Source organism: Carassius gibelio, chromosome A14 (assembly GCF_023724105.1).
Source record: "Carassius gibelio isolate Cgi1373 ecotype wild population from Czech Republic chromosome A14, carGib1.2-hapl.c, whole genome shotgun sequence".
Classification (NCBI taxonomy): Eukaryota; Metazoa; Chordata; class Actinopteri; order Cypriniformes; family Cyprinidae; genus Carassius; species Carassius gibelio.
The window spans coordinates 15,449,141-15,469,577 of record NC_068384.1 but is presented as its reverse complement, the minus strand read 5'-3'; the positions used below and the strand labels follow the sequence as shown (position 1 = coordinate 15,469,577).

General features: G+C 36.4%; 1 protein-coding gene across 1 annotated transcript in view; it reads right to left on the bottom strand.

The window, feature by feature from the left end:
• The window catches only part of LOC128027630 (polycomb group RING finger protein 3-like), a 36,485-nt gene extending 16,486 nt beyond the window's left edge, over positions 1-19,999 (bottom strand). Inside the window, exons 1-6 of the mRNA XM_052615397.1 lie at positions 19,857-19,999; positions 8,334-8,437; positions 4,519-4,636; positions 3,578-3,674; positions 661-716; positions 396-506 (exon numbers count right to left, since the gene is read on the bottom strand). Of these exons, the coding sequence (XP_052471357.1) occupies positions 396-506; positions 661-716; positions 3,578-3,674; positions 4,519-4,636; positions 8,334-8,348 (397 nt within the window). The 5' untranslated portion in view covers positions 8,349-8,437; positions 19,857-19,999. The remainder of the gene's footprint in view (positions 1-395; positions 507-660; positions 717-3,577; positions 3,675-4,518; positions 4,637-8,333; positions 8,438-19,856) is intronic.
• Between the last annotated feature and the right edge of the window lie 438 nt (positions 20,000-20,437).

Sequence of the window (20,437 nt, the reverse complement as noted above, 5' to 3'; positions counted from 1 at the left end):
TTTAAATGGTAGTGCATTATTAACATTGGCATGTACAATAGGGTTGTAATAACTTACTAAAATACTCCATTTCAGTAATGAGGAAAACCATTGAGATTACAGAAAGCATGCAAAAGTAAATCTGTATGCAATACATAAATGAAGACTTGGTAGAAATATGCTAAACTAGCATGAAAATAATGTCATACTGCAGAAATGTTAATATTCCTTCAACATGCTTTAGTGTCTTTATACAAATTTTTATTTATTTTGTATTTTTGCGGGGAGGAGTGGTGAAATGTGTTACAGGCATGTTTTTGAATGATTTAGACTTTTAAAAGGCACTCTGTACCACTTCCACTCAGATCGCAGATGGATTGTACCACCGACAGTAATTAAAGAGAGCTGGGACGTACCATTGCGTTGAGCGTCCAGGTGGGTTTTCATGTTGCACAGCTCTCCTTTGATGTCTCCAGGCACCTCCATGCCTAACTTCTGATAGAATTCTCTCTGTTTCTTCATCTCCGCTGCACACAAGAGAGCAAAGAGGAAAAATTAAAGCCTTCCTATTAAAATCTTACACATAATAAGCTGCTTCATAAAATATGCATTACATAAGAAAAATATGAAACATCCAAAACTAAAAGGAGGGGTGTGGGGGAGAAGGGGGGGGGGGCAAACCTTCTTGCAATCCTGGCACCAACTTATAGACAATATCTTGCATTGTTCGGTCATGGCTGAGGGAAGAGAGAAACAGTAATGAATATAATTTATTCAAATATGCATTATTACACAAACAAGAAAATTGCATTTCGCATTTGCATTCGGCAGGCATGTTTCCTCATGACTATGATTGTTAATTAGCATATAGTGTAGTTCTTCTTCATGTCTTTATATTCTCCTGTGACTGGCGGTTCCCAGGGCTCGCAGGTAAAACTTATTAAGCGTGTGTTGACATGTTCATCTCTGTGGCGTCTCTGGTACAGCTGCCTGCCTCCGAGAACATGTTACCATGCTGAAAATCCCACAAGTGCCGGTTCCAAGCCAAAACAAGCACCCGCTTTGAGATTCACAGCTCTTGTCATGCTGCTTATACTTTCTAGGACACTGTAAATGAACTCTGGAAAAATCTGAAAGGAAATCTGAAACTTTAACTTTGAATCTCATAAAACATGTTGACAAGGTTTACATAAGCACGTTAAAAAAAATTGCCTGCATTGTGACATTATTTTCATGAAACTTAAGAACATTTACCCCAAATTCTCATTAAAGCAAAGAAACATAATTGAGGAATTAAAACATTTACACTACTTTTCAAAAGTTCTCACCAAAAATTTTTTTTGAGAAGCATTTTTCAAAAGAACAGCATTTACTTGAAACATAAACCTTCTGTAACATTGTAAATATATTTTCCTTGCTGAAAAAAAGCAATAGTTTCTTTTAAAAAAAAATTTCATGACCCCAAACTTATGTCTATAAAGCATAGTCTAATAAACATTCAGTATATCACAGTAAAAGGAATTAATTATTGTAATGAAAATAATGTCACAATGCAAAATACAATATGCTATTATTTTTTTTAGATTTTCTAGTTCAGTGAACAAGTCCTTGAGGCAGGATAATTCCTCTTAATGGCACATAATGACTCCGACTATTCGGAAACTGATCTTAGATCTACACTTGTGCCACTTTGAGAAACGAGGCCACATTCTGTGTCAGAGTCCAGCTTGCTGTTAGCTGATCTGCTCCCTGAGGGCACAATGAGCGAGAGAGAGACAGAGAGAGTTAAGGACTGTTAGGCAGAGGAGCACCTGTGTCCCTGGTGCACAGCCAGAGCTGCCACCTGTTCCCAAATCCCAGCAGCCTGGCGGGGAAGGCAGAGGTCCAATTAGCCGCCACGGAGCATCCACTGAGGGGGTCGGTAGGCCTGGTGGTGAGGGTGGTGACTGGCATTTAGCTAGCTGTTCAACAAAAGCTTTGTTTTGTGTGTGTGTGGGTGTATGTTTACACAAGTACCAGAGAGTACTGAGGATCAATCAGCTGCCACTGTTAATACAGACAAATCCAGTTTTCATTCACGATCAAACAGCGTGGTTCATAAACACCGGGGTGTTAAACTAAGGTCAGATTAATCATGCGGAGAGGGAAACGAGCTGGTTTGACAGCATACAACATGATGTAACTGACCTAGAACTCTTATATTGTCTCTTCTTCTCGTATCCCACATGGCTTTTTCTTTTTTTATCTACCAGCAGGGCCGCGTCGACTCTTTTCCGCCCCACTCAGAAGGAAGAACTGGGACCGTGGTGAATATTTAATGTGTTTGGAAATTGTTTCTCATCAGCGAGCGACTGTGAGCTTCTATGCTGCTAAATGACAATTATAAAAGACCTGGCATCCGGCCCAGTGCACCAGCAGATCCATCAGACACTGAGGCACCGATGCTCAGGGGGCAGATGGACGGCACACCCCAACAGTTTACACACACCTACACACTACGCACATCTGCGCGTGTCTCTCAGCAGCAGTTTGTTCTCACAGCATAAAAAGGTTAAGGCCATTTTTGTTGAAACAGGAAGTTTGAGTTGGAGACATTATTGCAAAAGGCTTGTTCGGTCAGCTCTTTAAGCTCATAACCTGCAAGTTATTTATTTGTGTTTTTTTTATTTTTTATTCACATTTTATGGAGTTTGTTGTGGTTGGTTACTGTCAAAAGAGTTCACATGTCTATGAGACTTTGGTATCTAGATAAGTCTTTGCCTCTCCTTTCTTGTACGTCTGTAGGATTTATTTTCTGCCAGGCAAAAATTACTCAGGAAAAGTGTGATCACTTAAAGCAACAACTCTTCTCAACAAGCGGCTTTCAACAAGCCATCAACCTTAAGAGTGAGCAAAAAAGTATTTTTTACAAATTACATATACATATATATATATATATACATATATACATATATATATATACATATATATATATATATATATATATATATATATATATATATATATATATACACATATATATATATATATATACATATATATATATATATATACACATTATATATATATATATATATATATATATATATATATATATATATATATATATATATATATATATATATATACATTATATATATATATATATATATATATATATATATATATATATATATATATATATATATATATATATATATATATGTGTGTATGTAATTTGTAAAAAATACTTTTTTTTTGTGATAAACAAACATCCTGTGATGGTTTAGCACAGCTGCTGCCCTTAAAATGACATCATCTGGAGCAATTCAGTTCCAGAAGTGTGTAAAACTTTCAGGTCACATCAGCAGATGTTTTCTCTGGGTTGAATGTGCTGGAGAGGAACGCTCCACCCTGGACATCAATAATTCACCCTCCGACAAAGACAGCTGGAGGGAGCCACGTCGCCTGCACGACAGTGACGACACACAACTAACATTCACAGAAGCCAGCAGTCGAAGACTCTGCTATTCACCGGTGTGCCTTGATGGACCCCTACTGGGCTGCTGTATGGTTTACATTGATCAAGAGGTGTTTGTTTACTGCGGTAAACTCTTACCCGATGTACTGCAGTGGATGGCTCTGGTGAATGACAATCCGACATGTGGGACACGTGTTGTTCTCTTCTAGATACTTCACCAAACAGCTCCTGCAGACTATAAATGTACAAACACACAGTTTAGACACCTTTATTAAGTTGATTCTGTACGCATCACATAATACATCACAACCATAATTATATTGATTTCCAAGAAACAAGAATGTCACATTAAAGTGAATTTGTTTGAATGACTCCGAAGTGAAAAAAAACAAACCCTAATAGCCCCTCTAGTTTTATGACTCAAACTAAAGCATACTAAAGCATAATTTCAAAGGCTCTTGATCTGTGGCACAATGACTCCCTCTAGTGTTTTTATTCAAATACTAGCTTGACATGCTAATATTAATCTGAAAAATATTTTTTGACTCCTCCTTTTGCTGTTCAAACCACATGATTTTAACAAAAAAAGATTTTGAGTCAGATCCTTTTAATGCATCTGTCAATCTGGTTCACAAAAACAGTAATAAATGATTTGTTCACTAAGACTCTTCTTCACATTCAATGTGCTGTTATATCACTGCAGCTGCATCCCTGAGCCAGTGAGTTGAACCTGAATCAGTCTGATTCAAGAACGAATCATTGGGACCTGATTTTGTGAACCAGACCGTTCTCTGGAAAAGATTTGACTCGAAGAATGAACAACTTAACTTAAATTTGGGATTTTATTTTTCATTTTATGTCACTTTATGTTCTTTATAGTGACAAGAGCGTGCAGAATGTTCTTTAAAATTCACCATTTATGGTCCAAAGAATAAAAAGTCTTTAAGGTGAATGTAAGTCCAATTTACATTTTTGGGTAAAGCACCAATTCTCCACCAAATATATATCTATAGACAACATAGATTCAAAATATTGTTCATAACTGAAAGACTAGATGGTGGCATAGCAATGACACTTACAGGTGTGTAAGCACTCCGTGACCGTGGTGGCGTCGATCAGGTACCCCTCACACAGACGACAGGTGATGTGGGCATTGATGTCCCACAGTTGAATCTTCCTGGTTAACATCTCGGGGTTCTGGATGAGAAAGAAAGGGAGGGAAAAGATAGGTTAAATCATTTAAAAAACAATCCAAAAGTCAGGCTGAACAATCAGGGGTCAAGAGGGTGAACTCATAGGTCACTGAGGTCAACCCTTTAAACCAACCATTGGCTTGCCTTCACCCATTTAATCAAAACAAAGGTCAAATTCAAATCTAACTTCATGTTTTAAGTGAAGTCAATGTTTTTGGGGGGCTAAAACCTAGTCTCCACTTTAAAGACAAAGTGTGTTGTTTGTTCAGGGATGTGAAGCAGCCAGACGAATATATTGACCAGACATGCTATCCACTGAAGTCCAATCCGTGTCAGGACATGTGCTGCTCATATTCAATACCGTTTAAACAGATTATTCACCACTTCAGTGGCCCACTGGAAAGAAAATAATTAGATACATGTTTCTCCGTTATTTGTGATTTAGCTTTTAAGAAAAAAAATGTGGGGATTTGCACAATATCATCCATTTTAATTTTGTGGTGATTGATCAGAGATTGTCTGAAATCCCTGTTTTAATACATGAATCAATTTTGATAATCATATTAGGATTAAGTACATAAATATTACACAAACATCAACATTAAAGTCAACATACCCAAATTACTTCCCCGTCTCATTGTGCATGGTTTATCAGTATATGTTATTTATACAGGTACCTACAGGTTTCCATTTTTTATAACATTATAAACAAATAATAAAAACTTTTAATCAAATCTAACAGAATTTTTTTTATTTTACATTATACATATGTACAAATAGCATTTAAAAAAAAATTGGAATAATGTGCACTGATAAACTGAAATTACAAAAACTGAATGGTGTCTTTAGAGATGTTAGAGATGGTTGGAGCAGAAACAAGTGCAGAAAAGTAGATGATGAAAGGGAAGCACTGTTAGTACCGCAATAAGGCTAAATGTGTTCAGTTAGGCATGACCACAGATGTTTTATGTTATGGCACTTCCTCATAAAAGATTTTTTTTTCAAACCTCATGAATTCAGCCACCAGCCATGATGCAATAACATAATCAGTGTAGTGCAATGTCAAATGAGGACAGAGAACTGCCACGGGCTGTAGTGAATATTACACTCCCACATTAGTGGGCTTCAATAAAAGTTGGAGTTTCAAAGCCATTAATTTACCCACGAGTCTAAATGCAGTATTCTGAGAAAAAAAAAAAAAAGTCAAATCCAAGTATTAACAACACATTACACAGGGCCATGGATGACACATAACAGATGTCACAATACAATTTTTAGTCTTAGCATAGACAAACTGTTAAAAAGTATGACAATTCAACTTGGCACAAAGGAAGTTTGTGAGCTCTGTGGCAGAGGAGATGATTATAAAGGAATTAAAGACTTCTAAGCTTTGAATTTAGCAAAGTTATTTGGATTACTTTTACTGGACCTTTTAAAGCTGAATAAATCACCATTCACTTGAAACGGACATTCTGAACGTCTCGGTTGATGAAGAGATAAAACAAAGGAAACAGAACAACATAATGGAAATTTTGGGGTGAAAATTTTAAAATTGTTAGAGGAATATTCACTCAAAAATGAAAATCTGCTGAAAACGACTCCCCTTTGGGCCATCTATGATCCTCTGCAGGAGTTCAAATAAATGGAAAAAATAAAAAATAACAATAATCCACGTAACTTCAGTGAAGCGAAAATCTGCATCTTTATAATAAACAAATCCATCAAGATGTTTTTTTTTTACTTCAAATCATGCTTCTGGCTGAAATACAGGTGCATCTAAAAAAACTGAATAACAAAAATAGAAAACTTCGTATATTCTAGATTTATTGAACACAAACTGAAATATTTCAAGAGTTCTTTTTTTTTTATTCTGATAGGAAAATTAAAAATTCAGTATCTCAAAAAAATTTATATTCCATTTTGAGCATGATTAGTTTGATTAATTTTGAGTATAAATACTGGGTACCTCTTGGGCTAGTTTGGAACATGCAACCACAATTATGGGAAAGACTATTGACTTGACAGTTAGACAAGAATTGTCCAGAAGACAATCATCAACACCTTCCACGAGGAGGTCATTGCTGAAAGGGCTGGCTGTTCAGTGCCATTTGAAAATATATTCATAGAAAGATGACGTGAGAAAGAAAAAGTGTGGTAGGAAAAGATTCACAAGCAACAGGGTGACCACAGCCTTGGGAAGATTGTCAGGAAAAGCAGATTAATGAACTTGGGAGAGCTTCACAAGAAGTGGACTGAAACTGGAGTCAGCGCATCAAGAGTCACCACGCTCAGACGTCTTCAGGAAGAGAGCTACAGCTGTCATATTCCTAGAACCAAGACACTCCTGAACCAGAAAAAACCGTCAGAAGCATTTGACCTGGGGTAAGGAGAAAAAGAACTGGACTGTTGTTCAGTGGTCCATAGTCCTCTTTTCAGATGAAAGTAAATTTAGCATTTTATTTGGAAATTAAGGTCTGGAGTCTGGAGGAAGACTGAACAGGCACAGAATCCAAAGTCCAGTGTGAAGTTTCTGAAGTCAGCGATGATTTGGGTGCCGTGACGTCTGCTGGTGTTCGTCCATTGTGTTTTATTAAGTCCAAAGTCAATGCAGCCATCTACCCAGGAGATTTTGGAGCACTTTATGCTTCCTTCTGACATGCTTTATGGAGATGCTGATTTCATTTTACAGCATTTCACCTGCCCACAGTGCAAAAAACACTTCCAAGTGGTTTGCTGACCATGATATTACGGTGCTTGACTGGCCAGCCAACTCACCCGACCTGAACCTCACAGAGAATCTGTGGGGTATTTTGAAGAGGAAGATAAGTAACATCTGACAAACAATACAGAGGAGCTGAAGGCTGTTATCAAAGCAACCTGGGCTTCAATAACTCCTCAGCAGTGCCACAGACTGATCGCCTCCATGCATCGCCCCATTGAAGCAGTAATTCATACAAAAGGAGCCCCAACCAAGTATTAAGTGTATTAGTGAACCTGCTTTGGAGATCTTGAACATTTCTGTTTTGTAAATCTTTTTTTGATTGATCTTCTTTTTTTAAATTAAATTACAAAAAATAAATAGCTTTTCCATGATATACTAATTCTTTGAGATGCACCTGTACAAGTCTATCAATAACATTAAATCTATTTACTTATTTTTCCATTGAAAAAGTCAACTCGCATGAATCAGAAGTGAAATCAGGAATGAAACCGATCAAGCACAGTTTACAAATAAAAACAGTTCTAAATAAAGGGTGGATTTTGATGTGAGAGGAACAGCAGGAGATGGACTTTTCCCTGGAGGAAGCATTATTATGGACAGATATAACACATTTTATTGTATTTTTTGCCAGAATTGGCCGTTTTAAGTTAAAACATCTAAATGGATAATAATGGATCCTTATTACAAAAAGTTCAGGTTTTCACTTGACAAGATGTTAATCGATGAACTGGAATTGTGTGGATTAATTGTGAATTATTGGACTCTCATTCTGACGGCACCCATTCACTGCAGAGGATCCATTGGGGAGCAAGTGATTTCTACATTTCTACATTTCTCAAATTCTGTTCAATCTGTTCAACTCATCTACATTTTGGATGACCTGAGGGTGAGTATATTTTCAGAAATGTTTTATTTTTTTAAACTATTCATTTAAGTCGGATTAAACATTGTGCAGCACAAAAGGAAGTGATTCACTTACCCCCAATGCCGCCATGTGTCTACTACTGAGGGTCTGGCAGCCCGGCTTCTTCTGCGAGACACAGGGTGGTGTTAACTATGCATCCTGTGCTCCACTTCACACAGCTGCAAAAACACACAGGCATTCATTTATTTACACACATTTATACACAAATAACTGCAAGGAAATAGACTATTTTCCCCCTTTGCCTTTCCAGAATGTTTTAAGTAAATAATATTTTCAGTTTTCATGATTAAGCCAAACTACAAATAGTATGGAGCTTTTTTCCCATGTCTTTCCTAAAACTGTACTATGGGGTTACAAAAACTGTGCAATAAAGGTATGCAACATCTTTAAGATAATACTGTTTGTTGATTACAAACAAGATATGCATAATTATGTCATGACCAATCATTTTTCAGTTACAACTGGAAAAACTTAATTATTAAAGTGCCACTATTAAGGATTTTTTTAATTACCTTTCATGCAGTGTGTACCACAGCTCTAAGTGAATGAAAACATCCTGCAAGTTTTAAAATCTGAAACTGCACTGTTTATAAAGTTATTGTCTCTCAAAAAAAAAGAGTCGACCCTGAATCATTGAAATGAGTCTTTTTTAAAATGAATCCCAAGCCGTTTCATTGTGACGTCAACATGAAATATAAGCATATTGCCTGCCCACTTCGTTGATCTTCGTTGATCGCGTTGTTCTGAATGAAAATTTTAATTCATTCTTTGCCAATGGGCTAGTTGCATATCTCCGCCATCTTGGATTTCCTGTCTTGCGAGTGTGTGCGTAGATATTTCCGGTTGTGCTTAAAGTCAGTGCAGAGAACCGGAGAAGTCCAAATATTACCTTCTTACAGGATTTATAATATCACTTCATATGCAAAGAAGATATACACTGCTATTATCACTATACTACAAATGTTAACTGAGCCAGTGGATTTGAAACTTGTGTATGTTTGGGTCTGGTGAACGAATTAAATACACTGTTCACGAAATGAAAGTTGAACTCATGGTGTGTATACACAGCTATATAATGAAAAGTATTGCATATTTGAGAGGTTTGTGTTTGAAAGAAGAAATCCCTGTGGACCTGACCTGACGCTGATCCGCATAATCAACAGAAGAATAAAGCAATCTCCGCGTTGTATCTTGATGAATTTCCACACAGAGGTACGCAAAATATAGGGAGGATGTTTCCCCATGTTTTTGATATACCACTATCGGCTGTTAAATTTGAAAATCATTAATTATATACATCTAGCCAAGTTTCGTATGTAAGCTTCCCTTACAGTCAATGCGAGCGTCGCAAGACCGGAAATAAGTATGCACACACTCTCCTCGCTGAAGCTCACCGGCGCCATCTTGTGCACCCAGCCCATAGGTGCCTCTTTTGGAGCGGTACAAATATCGGTTATCCCGGTAACGCTGTACACAAATCAGCACTGCGCTCACAAACGCTGCTTTATCAGTCAGGCATGATGAAATGAAAATGAGACCAATCGACCAATCACCGCAGATTAGCGTCACGCAAATGAGGGGATTGGAAAAATGAATCGTTGAGCGAGTCATTTGGGAGTCGTTGAGCAAGTAAGTTAAAAATAAGGTAAAAATAAATGCATATTATAAGACAATGAAAGTTTTTTTTGGACCTTGCATGCATGTCAACCTGTTGTTGGGGACTCCCAAAACCAAAATATGAACCTTTCATTACCCATAAAAGGGGCACTTTAACTTGTATTATTATTACGATTATATCAATATATGTTACCACCAACATACTATACTATAATTATATAATTTAATATATATTAAATCATATTATAATTTATGATATAAATAAAATATCACAGATACAGATTACAATTTGCTGAGACTTTTCTGAGATGCCCACACATGTTTGTTGCTGGCCTGCTTGAGTCCACACTCCAGACACAGAGACTCCCAGTCTGGGAGTTCCTGTCTGTTCGCTAGCCTGTGAAATTAGTGCACTTAAACCAAACACATGAATGTAGGTCATCTAAGGATATACGAGTAAGTGTGTATCATCAGAATCACAGCAGAACCAACAGTTGAACATGTTAGACTATACAAGTTTAGAACTAATGGGGAACTAATAGTTTAGAACTAATAGGTGACAACTAGCAATCAAATCAAGGCTTGGTCCACATTTTGTTTATGTATATCCTGTTTCAATCAGAAATGCATCACATTACGGAAGTAAAAATGGTTGACTTCAGTAATTCTCTTTGTAAACTGAGACTCTAGACTTCCCAAATTCCAGTTTAAGAACAACATTTCCTGAAAAAATCAACAGCAATTTAATCTACCATTGCTGAGGGCACCACTACTTTGTTGTGGTACTAAAATAACAAAAGAAAACAGATCTCATTACAATACAGGAAACTGTGCCTAACACAAACTGCAGACTGGAGCCACGTGAATCTCAGTGGGTTTTAAAATAACATGACCAATATAGATAGATCATTGCCACACAGAGTGTCCAACATTTGAAGGACCAAAGTGACATTGGTGCTAATTGAATCAGTTGTTAGTTTGGGTTTGGAGCAAAAACTTCATGCTGGGGCTGTACAGGAAATGAGCTGTGATTGGGAACCATCGCATCACAGCTGTACAGCTTAGAGCAAAATCAAACAGAACCTACACACAACTGTACATTGTGAAAACACTTTGACCAGAGACTTTGACCAGAGATGGTATGATTTGTCATGTTCTTATCATTAAACCTACTGAAGTAAACACTCTATCATCATCACCATATTCAGACAACAAAAGAACAAAACCAAACATGTTATCATGACAAACAAGAGTTCCAGATAAGAGATTTTTGAAAATTTGCAGTGAAGATGCAAATATTTCACAGAAAAAAAACTTAGACCTAAGCTCTTCATTATATATATATATATATATATATATATATATATATATATATATATATATATATATATATATATATATATCCTATATGTCCTTATCAAGACAATCTCCTGAACTCCAAACTGAATGTCAGAATGGGAAAGAAAGGTGACTTAAGCAATTTTGAGCGTGGCATGGTTGTCCGTGCCAGACGGGATCTGCTCAGTTACTAGGGCTGGGTATTGTTCAAAATCTTTCGATCCGGTGCCAATTTCAATACCTCAGTTTCAATACCGGTTCCTAATGATACTTTTTTTTCGATACCATATGTTTTTTAAATCCATTTCAAGATCAACACAAATACATTAAACACAAAACTTTTATTTTTCACCTTAATTAAAACTAATTCTGGTAACACTTCACACTCAGGATAACATTATTAATACAACTGGTTGTGCTTTTTGGATAGGGGTGCGCCATTCAGGGCCGGACTGGGACCAAAAAGTTGCCCTGGACTTTTTGAACCACAGCAGCCCACCACATCATAACGCAAACACACCTGTTTTGATGTAATTTATTAATTTAATATTTAAGTAAACAGTTTGGGGACTTTAACCAATAGGGTAACTGATCCTCTGTTGAAAAAAAAAAAAAAACAGCAGCTGTTCATTTAGCGACTCCTAGTGAGCGATACATGCTCATCAAGACAAACATTCTTCTAGAACTTACACTTTGCATTCAGTTAGCAGATCCATATCAATCATGCATGAAATCGAAGTTTATAAACTCAAACGACAGCTTTATGTGCTTTACAGATGAAATTGAAGTCTTTATTCATTTGAGATGTTCAATAATAGATAATCTTTCGCTTGTTAACTTGTTTCTGTTTCTTAGCATGTTTCTTAAATATCTGGTAATAGAAAAAGTCAAAATACGCCCCTCCAAAAAAAAGTCTTCACCAGGTGCAAGATCAAAGGCTAAATCAAATAGCAGAAAAAAAAAGATCTGCACAATGTTATGCTACCTTTATTCAAAGAGTTAAAAATAGCAACGTTTCATTCAAAGACCTTCGTCGGGCAAACACACAAGTCTGCAAACATATTATGGTATTTTTGTGCTTTAGCAGAGTCAAAATCTTTGACGCTAAACTATTTGACAAAACACATTTGAAACACCAAATAGTGCAGCAGAATAAACCTAAGGGCAGTTTAAACCTCTCTTACTCCGGACACAGCTCTCCATAACAAATGCAGTCAAAGATTATGACAAATTCAGTCTCAGCTTGAGCTTTCTACAAGAGAAACCAAAATCCATGTTCGGCCAGGCCACACAGTGAGGTTTACGAGCAGAAACTGCCTTGACGAGTGGGCAGCACTCGTCATAGGAAATGCCCTTACCTGACCCTAAAGAAAGGCCATCTCATATGCCACAGGTGAATAGGGTTTTCATAACGGGGTGTGTCAAACATTTTCATACAAAGTGTCCAGCAGTAACACCTTTCGCTCAGTTTCTCACACATTTGCTGCCACAAAGGATCCGCTGTTATCCGTCAGCAGCTATTGAAGTGCTCTGAGACGGCCAGGCACACAGACGCTGCCAGCTGTACGAAGCGCTCTGTGAGGAGCTAATGAGGCACCACAGTATGACAGACTTACTAAGCGGAGCAGTTTTGTCTCTGGAGAAATGGGTTTGTGTGCGACCCCAACGCTTAAATGAACACGGCCCGACAATCAGACAAAAATAGTGGTTCACGCTTGTTACAAACAGTCTTTTATGGCCTCATGCTAAAAAAAAAGAAGCATCAATTGAGGAGTGTCGGGTCTGTCTGAGGAGCAGGGAGCGACTCTATGGCTACAGAGCCGGACTATAAGATTGCTGGACAATTGAGATTTACTGATGTCATTCAGCAACCTGATAATACCGCTTTTCAGAGTGCTAGAGCACCTGGCCTAATGAATTAGTAAATGACAGATTCAATAAACCTTTACAAAAAAAAAAAAAAAAAAAAAAGGTATAGTGGAGGTACCATGGAACAGCAATGATATCAGATCGCAAAAACCTGGTACTTTGATATGGTGAGTGATGGAGTTTGCATAGTAGTCCAAAGAATATGATGGTACAATGTCCAAAATATAATGCCAAGGCACTTTTTTTGGTAAGTAAAGCACATATAGAAAATATCTGGTTTAAGTCACTGACTAAAATCCACTGAACTCATAATAATGCTTCTTTACAGACCTTGGAACATCTTGTTTTGCAAAAAACATTTATATAAAATCATAACTGACCCAACTACTGTCTTAACACACACACACATTCCTGCTCTTATTTGTGACCAGGAATGACAATTTATCAACGCACATCAAGAAACAGAAATGAACAAAGACACTGAAGTAAGACTGACAGAAAATTACGATCAATTTAAGTAATATAAGTCCAGCAGGATATACTGTGAAAAAATATGTATATCTCACACAGACAAACTGAACCTTGTTACTCTAATAGCCAACTGGAAACAGCCCAAGCCACAAATTCTAGATTCAATACTTTATCAGAATCAAATGTGTGAAAAGTATTTCACAAGACGTTTGGCCAAACAATTTCTTGTGATAAACCAGTGTAATATGTTGCAACCATTTCATAAAAGCAATAACTGATGTGGCCCCATTACCACACATCAAGAGGTTACATTCGTTTTAAATAATTCAATAGTCTGTTAATTCTTTCTTAGCAGACACTTTCTTATCAGACTTATCCGACTGTACATCTACTAAAGAAGAGTGATCATTGCCATATTGCCCCAGATCTGAAAGCATCACCACCTAAAAATTCAAAAGTTCATCAGACAAGAAGGCACGATTATATCAGTAAAATACCATATCTCTTAAATTCCAGTAGTTAACCTCATTAAAAAACATCACAATCACACAATCGGAGTTCATCGGCTTATTGCATGAAATCCTTTAAAAAGGAATGCATTGTTCAGCTCTCTAAAAACCATCACCAGTTTTACAAGCAATAGTAGGAACTTTTATATTGACTTGAATCTTGTTTGTGTTCCAGAATGTGTAATCGCACAGACAAATTCGGAGTTTGAAGGTTGTCTCCTTAAGATAAAATACACAGAAAGCACGCAAGTAGCATGTTGAAAGACTGACAACATCATACGGGGAAGTTTAAGTCAATGCTGTGATTCATTTCCACTTACACTGCTTATAAAGATGAGAATTTGAAAACCCAGGGGTTGTCATTTAATGTTCTTGATTAAGCCTGGTTTACAAATAAAACACTCTTCTTCACACTGAAAACTGTTAGTCATTTATTGTCATTTATTTCTTTAATAAAAGACAAAATGATACATTTCAGCACAATATCTAAAACAAATGGACAATGTGATATAAAAGCACAAAAAAGTAGTCCACATGGCTTACATTTTTGACAGTTTCTCACACAAAGCTATCAAACCTGAGCACACTTTAATAGTGTTTTAGTCATGTTTGGAACTTGACAGCATCCATCCATGTTCACGTTCACTTGTAGCAGCATAAACATTATGCCTATGATCATACAGAAAAAAGAAAAACATATGTTTGCACCAATGTCTCTAACTATCTAAGCAAGTTAATTATGTAAATTTCCATTTCTGGGTGAACTAAAAAAAAAAAAAAAAAGAAATCTGTTAAAACGTCCAACTCTCTTATCATCTATACACAGGAAACATCACTAGCTCTGCCATAACCCACATTTACGGAAGTGAGACTAAAAGTGTATCAGCAGAATTCATCCACTATGACCCTGGATGCTTGTGAAAGAGGGGTAGTAGAAATTGCAGAACACTTAGGTCAAAACAAAGGATCTTAAAGGGTTAGTTCAGCTAAAAATGAAAATACATATAGCTTTCTTCTTTCAGACAAATTCAGAACGTCCACCTCATACGTAATCCGCCTGGAAATGCTTCAATTTACAATAGTGAGCACAAGCTACATTAAATTTATTATAATGTTTAGAGATGCACCAATTGCAATTTTTGTTATAAATAAGAATAAATAAAAAGAAAAGCACAAATAAATGCAATAGAATAAAGTGAGCTATGTTGTTTTTGTTTTTTCAAGTTAAGTAAGTTTTTATTCAGGTAAGAAAAACTACAGAAATAATCAAATGTACATTTTTATAAAATTTAACTTCTGTAGTCTTCATTGTAAAAATTAAATACAAATTAACGCTTACCATTAAAGTTTTAAAACAGATTCTGTCAAGAGCAGAAAGTGATTTTTTTTCTTTGATTAACAGATTATTGGACAGCGGTCCCTTAAGTTTATCCACAGACCCAATATACTGTTACACAACACGAGTTCTCTTTCTCAACTATTTAACGTTCTGAAACTGACCGGGTTTTAAATGCCCAAGACGGGCATTTTGACTCAATATTGTATGTATTTGAACATTTTAGTGTAGTTAGGCACTCATTTAGGTATATGTGGCTCACAAGCTGTTTGAGACTGAGCGCAGTTTGTTCTCTTCATCGATCAGTGCTGGTGCGCGTGCTTTTGGTGTAAAGCACAAAACTTGGGAATGACTAAAATAATGCTCAGTACAACCACTATGTAACCGGTGAGAATGAGATGTGTTTGAAAGAGAAATAGAGGTCTGCACGGGCTTTAAACTGAAGCACGAGATCGTCTGACCCGACCCGAGCAGCACAGTTAAATTTAGAGCCTGACCCGAAAACTTTTTTTTTCTGTTTTTCACGACTGCATGGCAATGATCAGTAAACAAATACATGTAAATAAACAGGATAAATTAAGGCATGTCAAGTTCACAAGACGCAAAAAAAAAACCTTACCATTTATGAAAGTTTATGAACATCAGGTGCAGGCTTAGGACTGCGAGACTGCGCTGCTGAAGTTATTGCCTGTGCCGCTGATAACAAAATGGATTGGCTCCAAATCGGAATGAAGTGAGCCTGAATGGCCGGTCACCGATTTAGGCCAATAATGAAGAAAATCGTCTGATTCCAATCCATGGCCGATCGATCGGTGCATCTCAAATTACAGATTAAATATACACATTTTTCTTACAAAAAATGCATTGATTCACTACGGCCTTTGTGCAACCCCTGGAGCTGTGTGAGATACTTTTTTTTAATGGATGAGTGCTTTTTATTTCTCTTTTATTGGACCGAAGCACTGCAACACCCACTGTGTGCTATTAAACAGCTTGAAAGATCAAAGACAATTTTTTCATATGACTCAGACTGGATTCGTCTGAAAGAAGTCAGTCATATATACCTAGGATGCCTCTAGGGTGAGTAATTTATGGCCAAATTTTCATTTTTGGGTGAACTAACCCTTTAATGCAACCTGATAACTTTAATAGGGTTGGATCCCTTTACAGAGTGTTATCATCTGAAATTGGCATAAAACATAAAAAAAATCCGAAATGGACAACCAAAAATAGTGATACTGTCCAAGCCAATTAATCAGCCAGTCTTGGTCAATTTAGCATTGATTGATAAAACTGGAACATATAAATGTCAGTTCCAAATTCTTTTGATATTAAATATGAAAAATATTAATTTATCATATGCCTTTCCTAAATTATATACTATCATAAACATAAGGCATTGGACAAAAACAGTCCAGGCTGATTGTAAAAATGTGCCAGTCGCAATATTTCTGCAGAATATTATGTTGCTTCTTGCACATTTTGTAGCACTTTCAAAGTGTAATGTCCAATGAGCGGCACTTACAGCAAGTTCAGTTTTATCAGATACAGACGAACGTGAATTTGGCCTCATTTTATTACGTTGGTTGTCGCAGTTCAGAAATGAAATGTCCAGTGAGTCGAGCTTAAATGTTAGTGCTTTAACGGATAGTTTACTCAGAAATGAAAATGTTATGTTTATCTGCTTACTCCCAGGGCATCCAAGATGTAGGTGCCGTTGTTTCTTCAGAACACAAAAAGATTTTTAAAACAAACAGTTGCAGTCTGTCAGTCTTATAATATAAGTGGATGGGAATAACGGCTTTGAGAGTCAAAAAAAACATACACAAACAAAACCTAATTAAACCCTGCGGCTCGTGGTGATCCATTGATGTGTAAAGATACAAAACGATCAGTCTGTGCAAGAAACTGAACAGTATTTACGTTTTTTTTTTTACATCTAAATCATGCAATGTGCAAACTGCTTGAACTCTCCTAAAGCTTGTACTCCTGAGCGTGTTCTTGACTGTCCCTTTAATTGAGTTTGAAAATAAAATATCATGAACTCTATACTCCACCCTACATGTTTCACTAGACCGGAGTGCTCCGCATTGCAAGTGTAATGTTGTACCAGGTGAGCTACCGAGCAAGTTTACTTTTTTCAGAAAAGCTATACATATGCAGCTGCTTATTGGATACAAATGGCAAAATGTATTAGTTTACAAACCATGAGTTTTAAGGTCATTACATAATATTGTGCAACGAATGGTGTGAAAATGAATCTTCATTAATTAATTATCTGCCCCAACAACCTTAATTTGTGTGAAAAAGAAAACAAAAAAGTTGTTGGTGTTTCAACGCCTCTAGTGTTCATTTCAGATGGAAGTGATATGTGTAGGTAATTAAAAAGTCCATGTTTTTCCAATGAGCCTAGGTTGATGCCAATTAAAAACAATATATTTATATATATATATATATATATATATATATATATATATATATATATATATATATATATATATATATATTAAAGGCATTAGACTAGTCTTGATACATCACTTCTCTTAAAATCACTTAAATTATGAAGCAGAACAGATGATTAAAGCAAAACTGAAGAATTACATATTTTAGATAAATCAACGGAAAATGGAAAATGGAAAATGGAAAATGCTTTTTGATTTAATGCCTTCAATCCACTTGATCAAATCTACATAATAGTAAATGTAAGCCAACACCTCAGCAAAACCAGGGTCACATTTCACCGGCTCAATATTAAACTCATTTTGTTTAATGTAAGATAGCTTAACATCAGCGTGAATATCAGTCTATACTGCTTAATGCCAGACCGCAGCCTGGACCACTATTAGAACTCGCTTTTCAAAGTCTGCATTAAAAACATGGACAAACTGAAAGGCTTTGTTTTCACTGAAAACCACTTAGGCTAACTGTTGCTGGCACATTAGAGAGGACTGTGAAATAGCCATAGGCCAGATAAGCCAGTACTACAAAAGGAGGTAAAAGTGTTTTAAACATAGCTATAGGCATAAACAACACATGTCTCATGACTTGTATAAACTTCATCAGCCTGTCAAGAAAGAATCAGACAACAGGCATGATACTGACTAAGCGATTAATCATGTATTAATATGAATGTTTGACTAACTTATGTAAGTGACTGTGTGTGTGTGTGTGTGTGTGTGTGTGTGTGTGTGTGTGTGTGTGTGTGTGTGTGTGTGTGTGTGTGTGTGTGTGTGTGTGTAAACCTGTCAAGAACATGTCAAAGATATATTTAGAAATATTTAAACTTTTTTTAAATCAATATTTTTTCTTAGCATTCTGTGTGACATTATTTTCATGAGATTATTTATATTAATGCAATGCATACTTTTTTTATAATTCTCAACGGTAAATCTAAATACTGATTCGTGTGGGGGGGGGGTTATGTAAACAGTCATGAAAATAATGTGACAAGATCAAAAATCTTAGAAACAAAATTAAAGACTTAAAAATCTTTATAAAATTATTATTTTGTACCTTTCCATTTGTAGTGAAATGCAATCTGGACTCATTGTTAAAAGACTTTGTGAGATTTACGACAGCAAAAAAAAAAAAAGGCTGAATTGTAAAAGGCCTCACTCACAGTGCAATACTATAAACAGCGTGACATGCACAGCTGATTCTAAGCAGACACCAAATCAATGTGGACGTCAACCAATGTCCAGACATGACAACTCAACACGTCCATCATGTAGGGGTGTAGCATAGATCCCATGGAACATAAAGGAGACATGTCACCTCACAACTTTAGGACAACAGAAAAATGTCTATACTGAAATCATAACAACTATATCCTGTTTTCCGTCCGTCCCCCCAACTATAACACACAAAAGTGAATGTGTCCAAACTCATGAAGAAGGACTTGTTGGTTGTTCCTGCTCTAGGAGTCTGGGGTACAGGTTTGCACATGCTTCCCCTACAAACCCTCTGGGCTTTAACTTTTTCTCTGGCCCAGATTTCATTTTAGCTCACATGCAAACCTGCCAGAGCATCAAACCCCAAGTTTCAACAAACAGATGGGCAGATGATGATTATGATGGACAGGAAGCTCTCAAGAACATTCCAGGCAGGAGGAAGAGGAGGAAAACTGACCAACACAAGAACTGCAATCAGACACAGGAGTGCATGCCTATGAAACTCCAGCTTCACTAAATTACACTTTTTCCCTTCTTACAAAAGATGACCCGGTTAATAGCTGCAGGGCCCGGCGTCGCCATACACACATACACATTTACACACGTATACACACACGCATACAGCACGACCGCACATATAACAGTACGTATAGCCATGCAGAGCTGCCATCAAGCGGAAAAAAACAGCGAGAATAAATGAAAACTCCCCGTTTGCCGTCCGAAAGAAAGCTCGTGCAATCATCAGTTGAAGTTTAAAGGAACAAACCTGTTTATGGCCAGCGCGGTCCGCTGGATATTGGGTTGAATCCGAGTTAAATCCACTATCAGTAAAACAAAGAGGCGAAAATGTCCGGCCAGTGCCGAAACAGGCCGAAACAGCACACTGAGGAGCCCGCTGCGCATGCGCACACTTTGTGGAAGGGAGGGGGTGGATTATACTTTTTTAAATGTGATTCATTTATTTGAAAAAAGTTACAAGATAAGTATCATTTAAATGATTAGGCTTAACGTTTTAAAATAAAAAAATACATTATGATTGTTTTATGTTTTATGTATTTATGTATGTAAAATATGAACTATACGATTAATACAAATATAGGCTACAATAAAAACACATCCCAAGTGTATGGTACTTTTATTATTATTATTTTTTTTTTTTTTTTACGCTTTTGAGACACATATCCATATTTCTTAATTTAAAAAAAAACAACGAACTTAATAAAGTAAAATAAAAACTGGCCTCTTCACAGGTCCTTGTGTTATCATACCGCAGTGTCAATTTTGACATGATCTGTCCGATTTATATTCACTTAAGTAGTAAAAACCATTTTAATTATTCTCATTTAA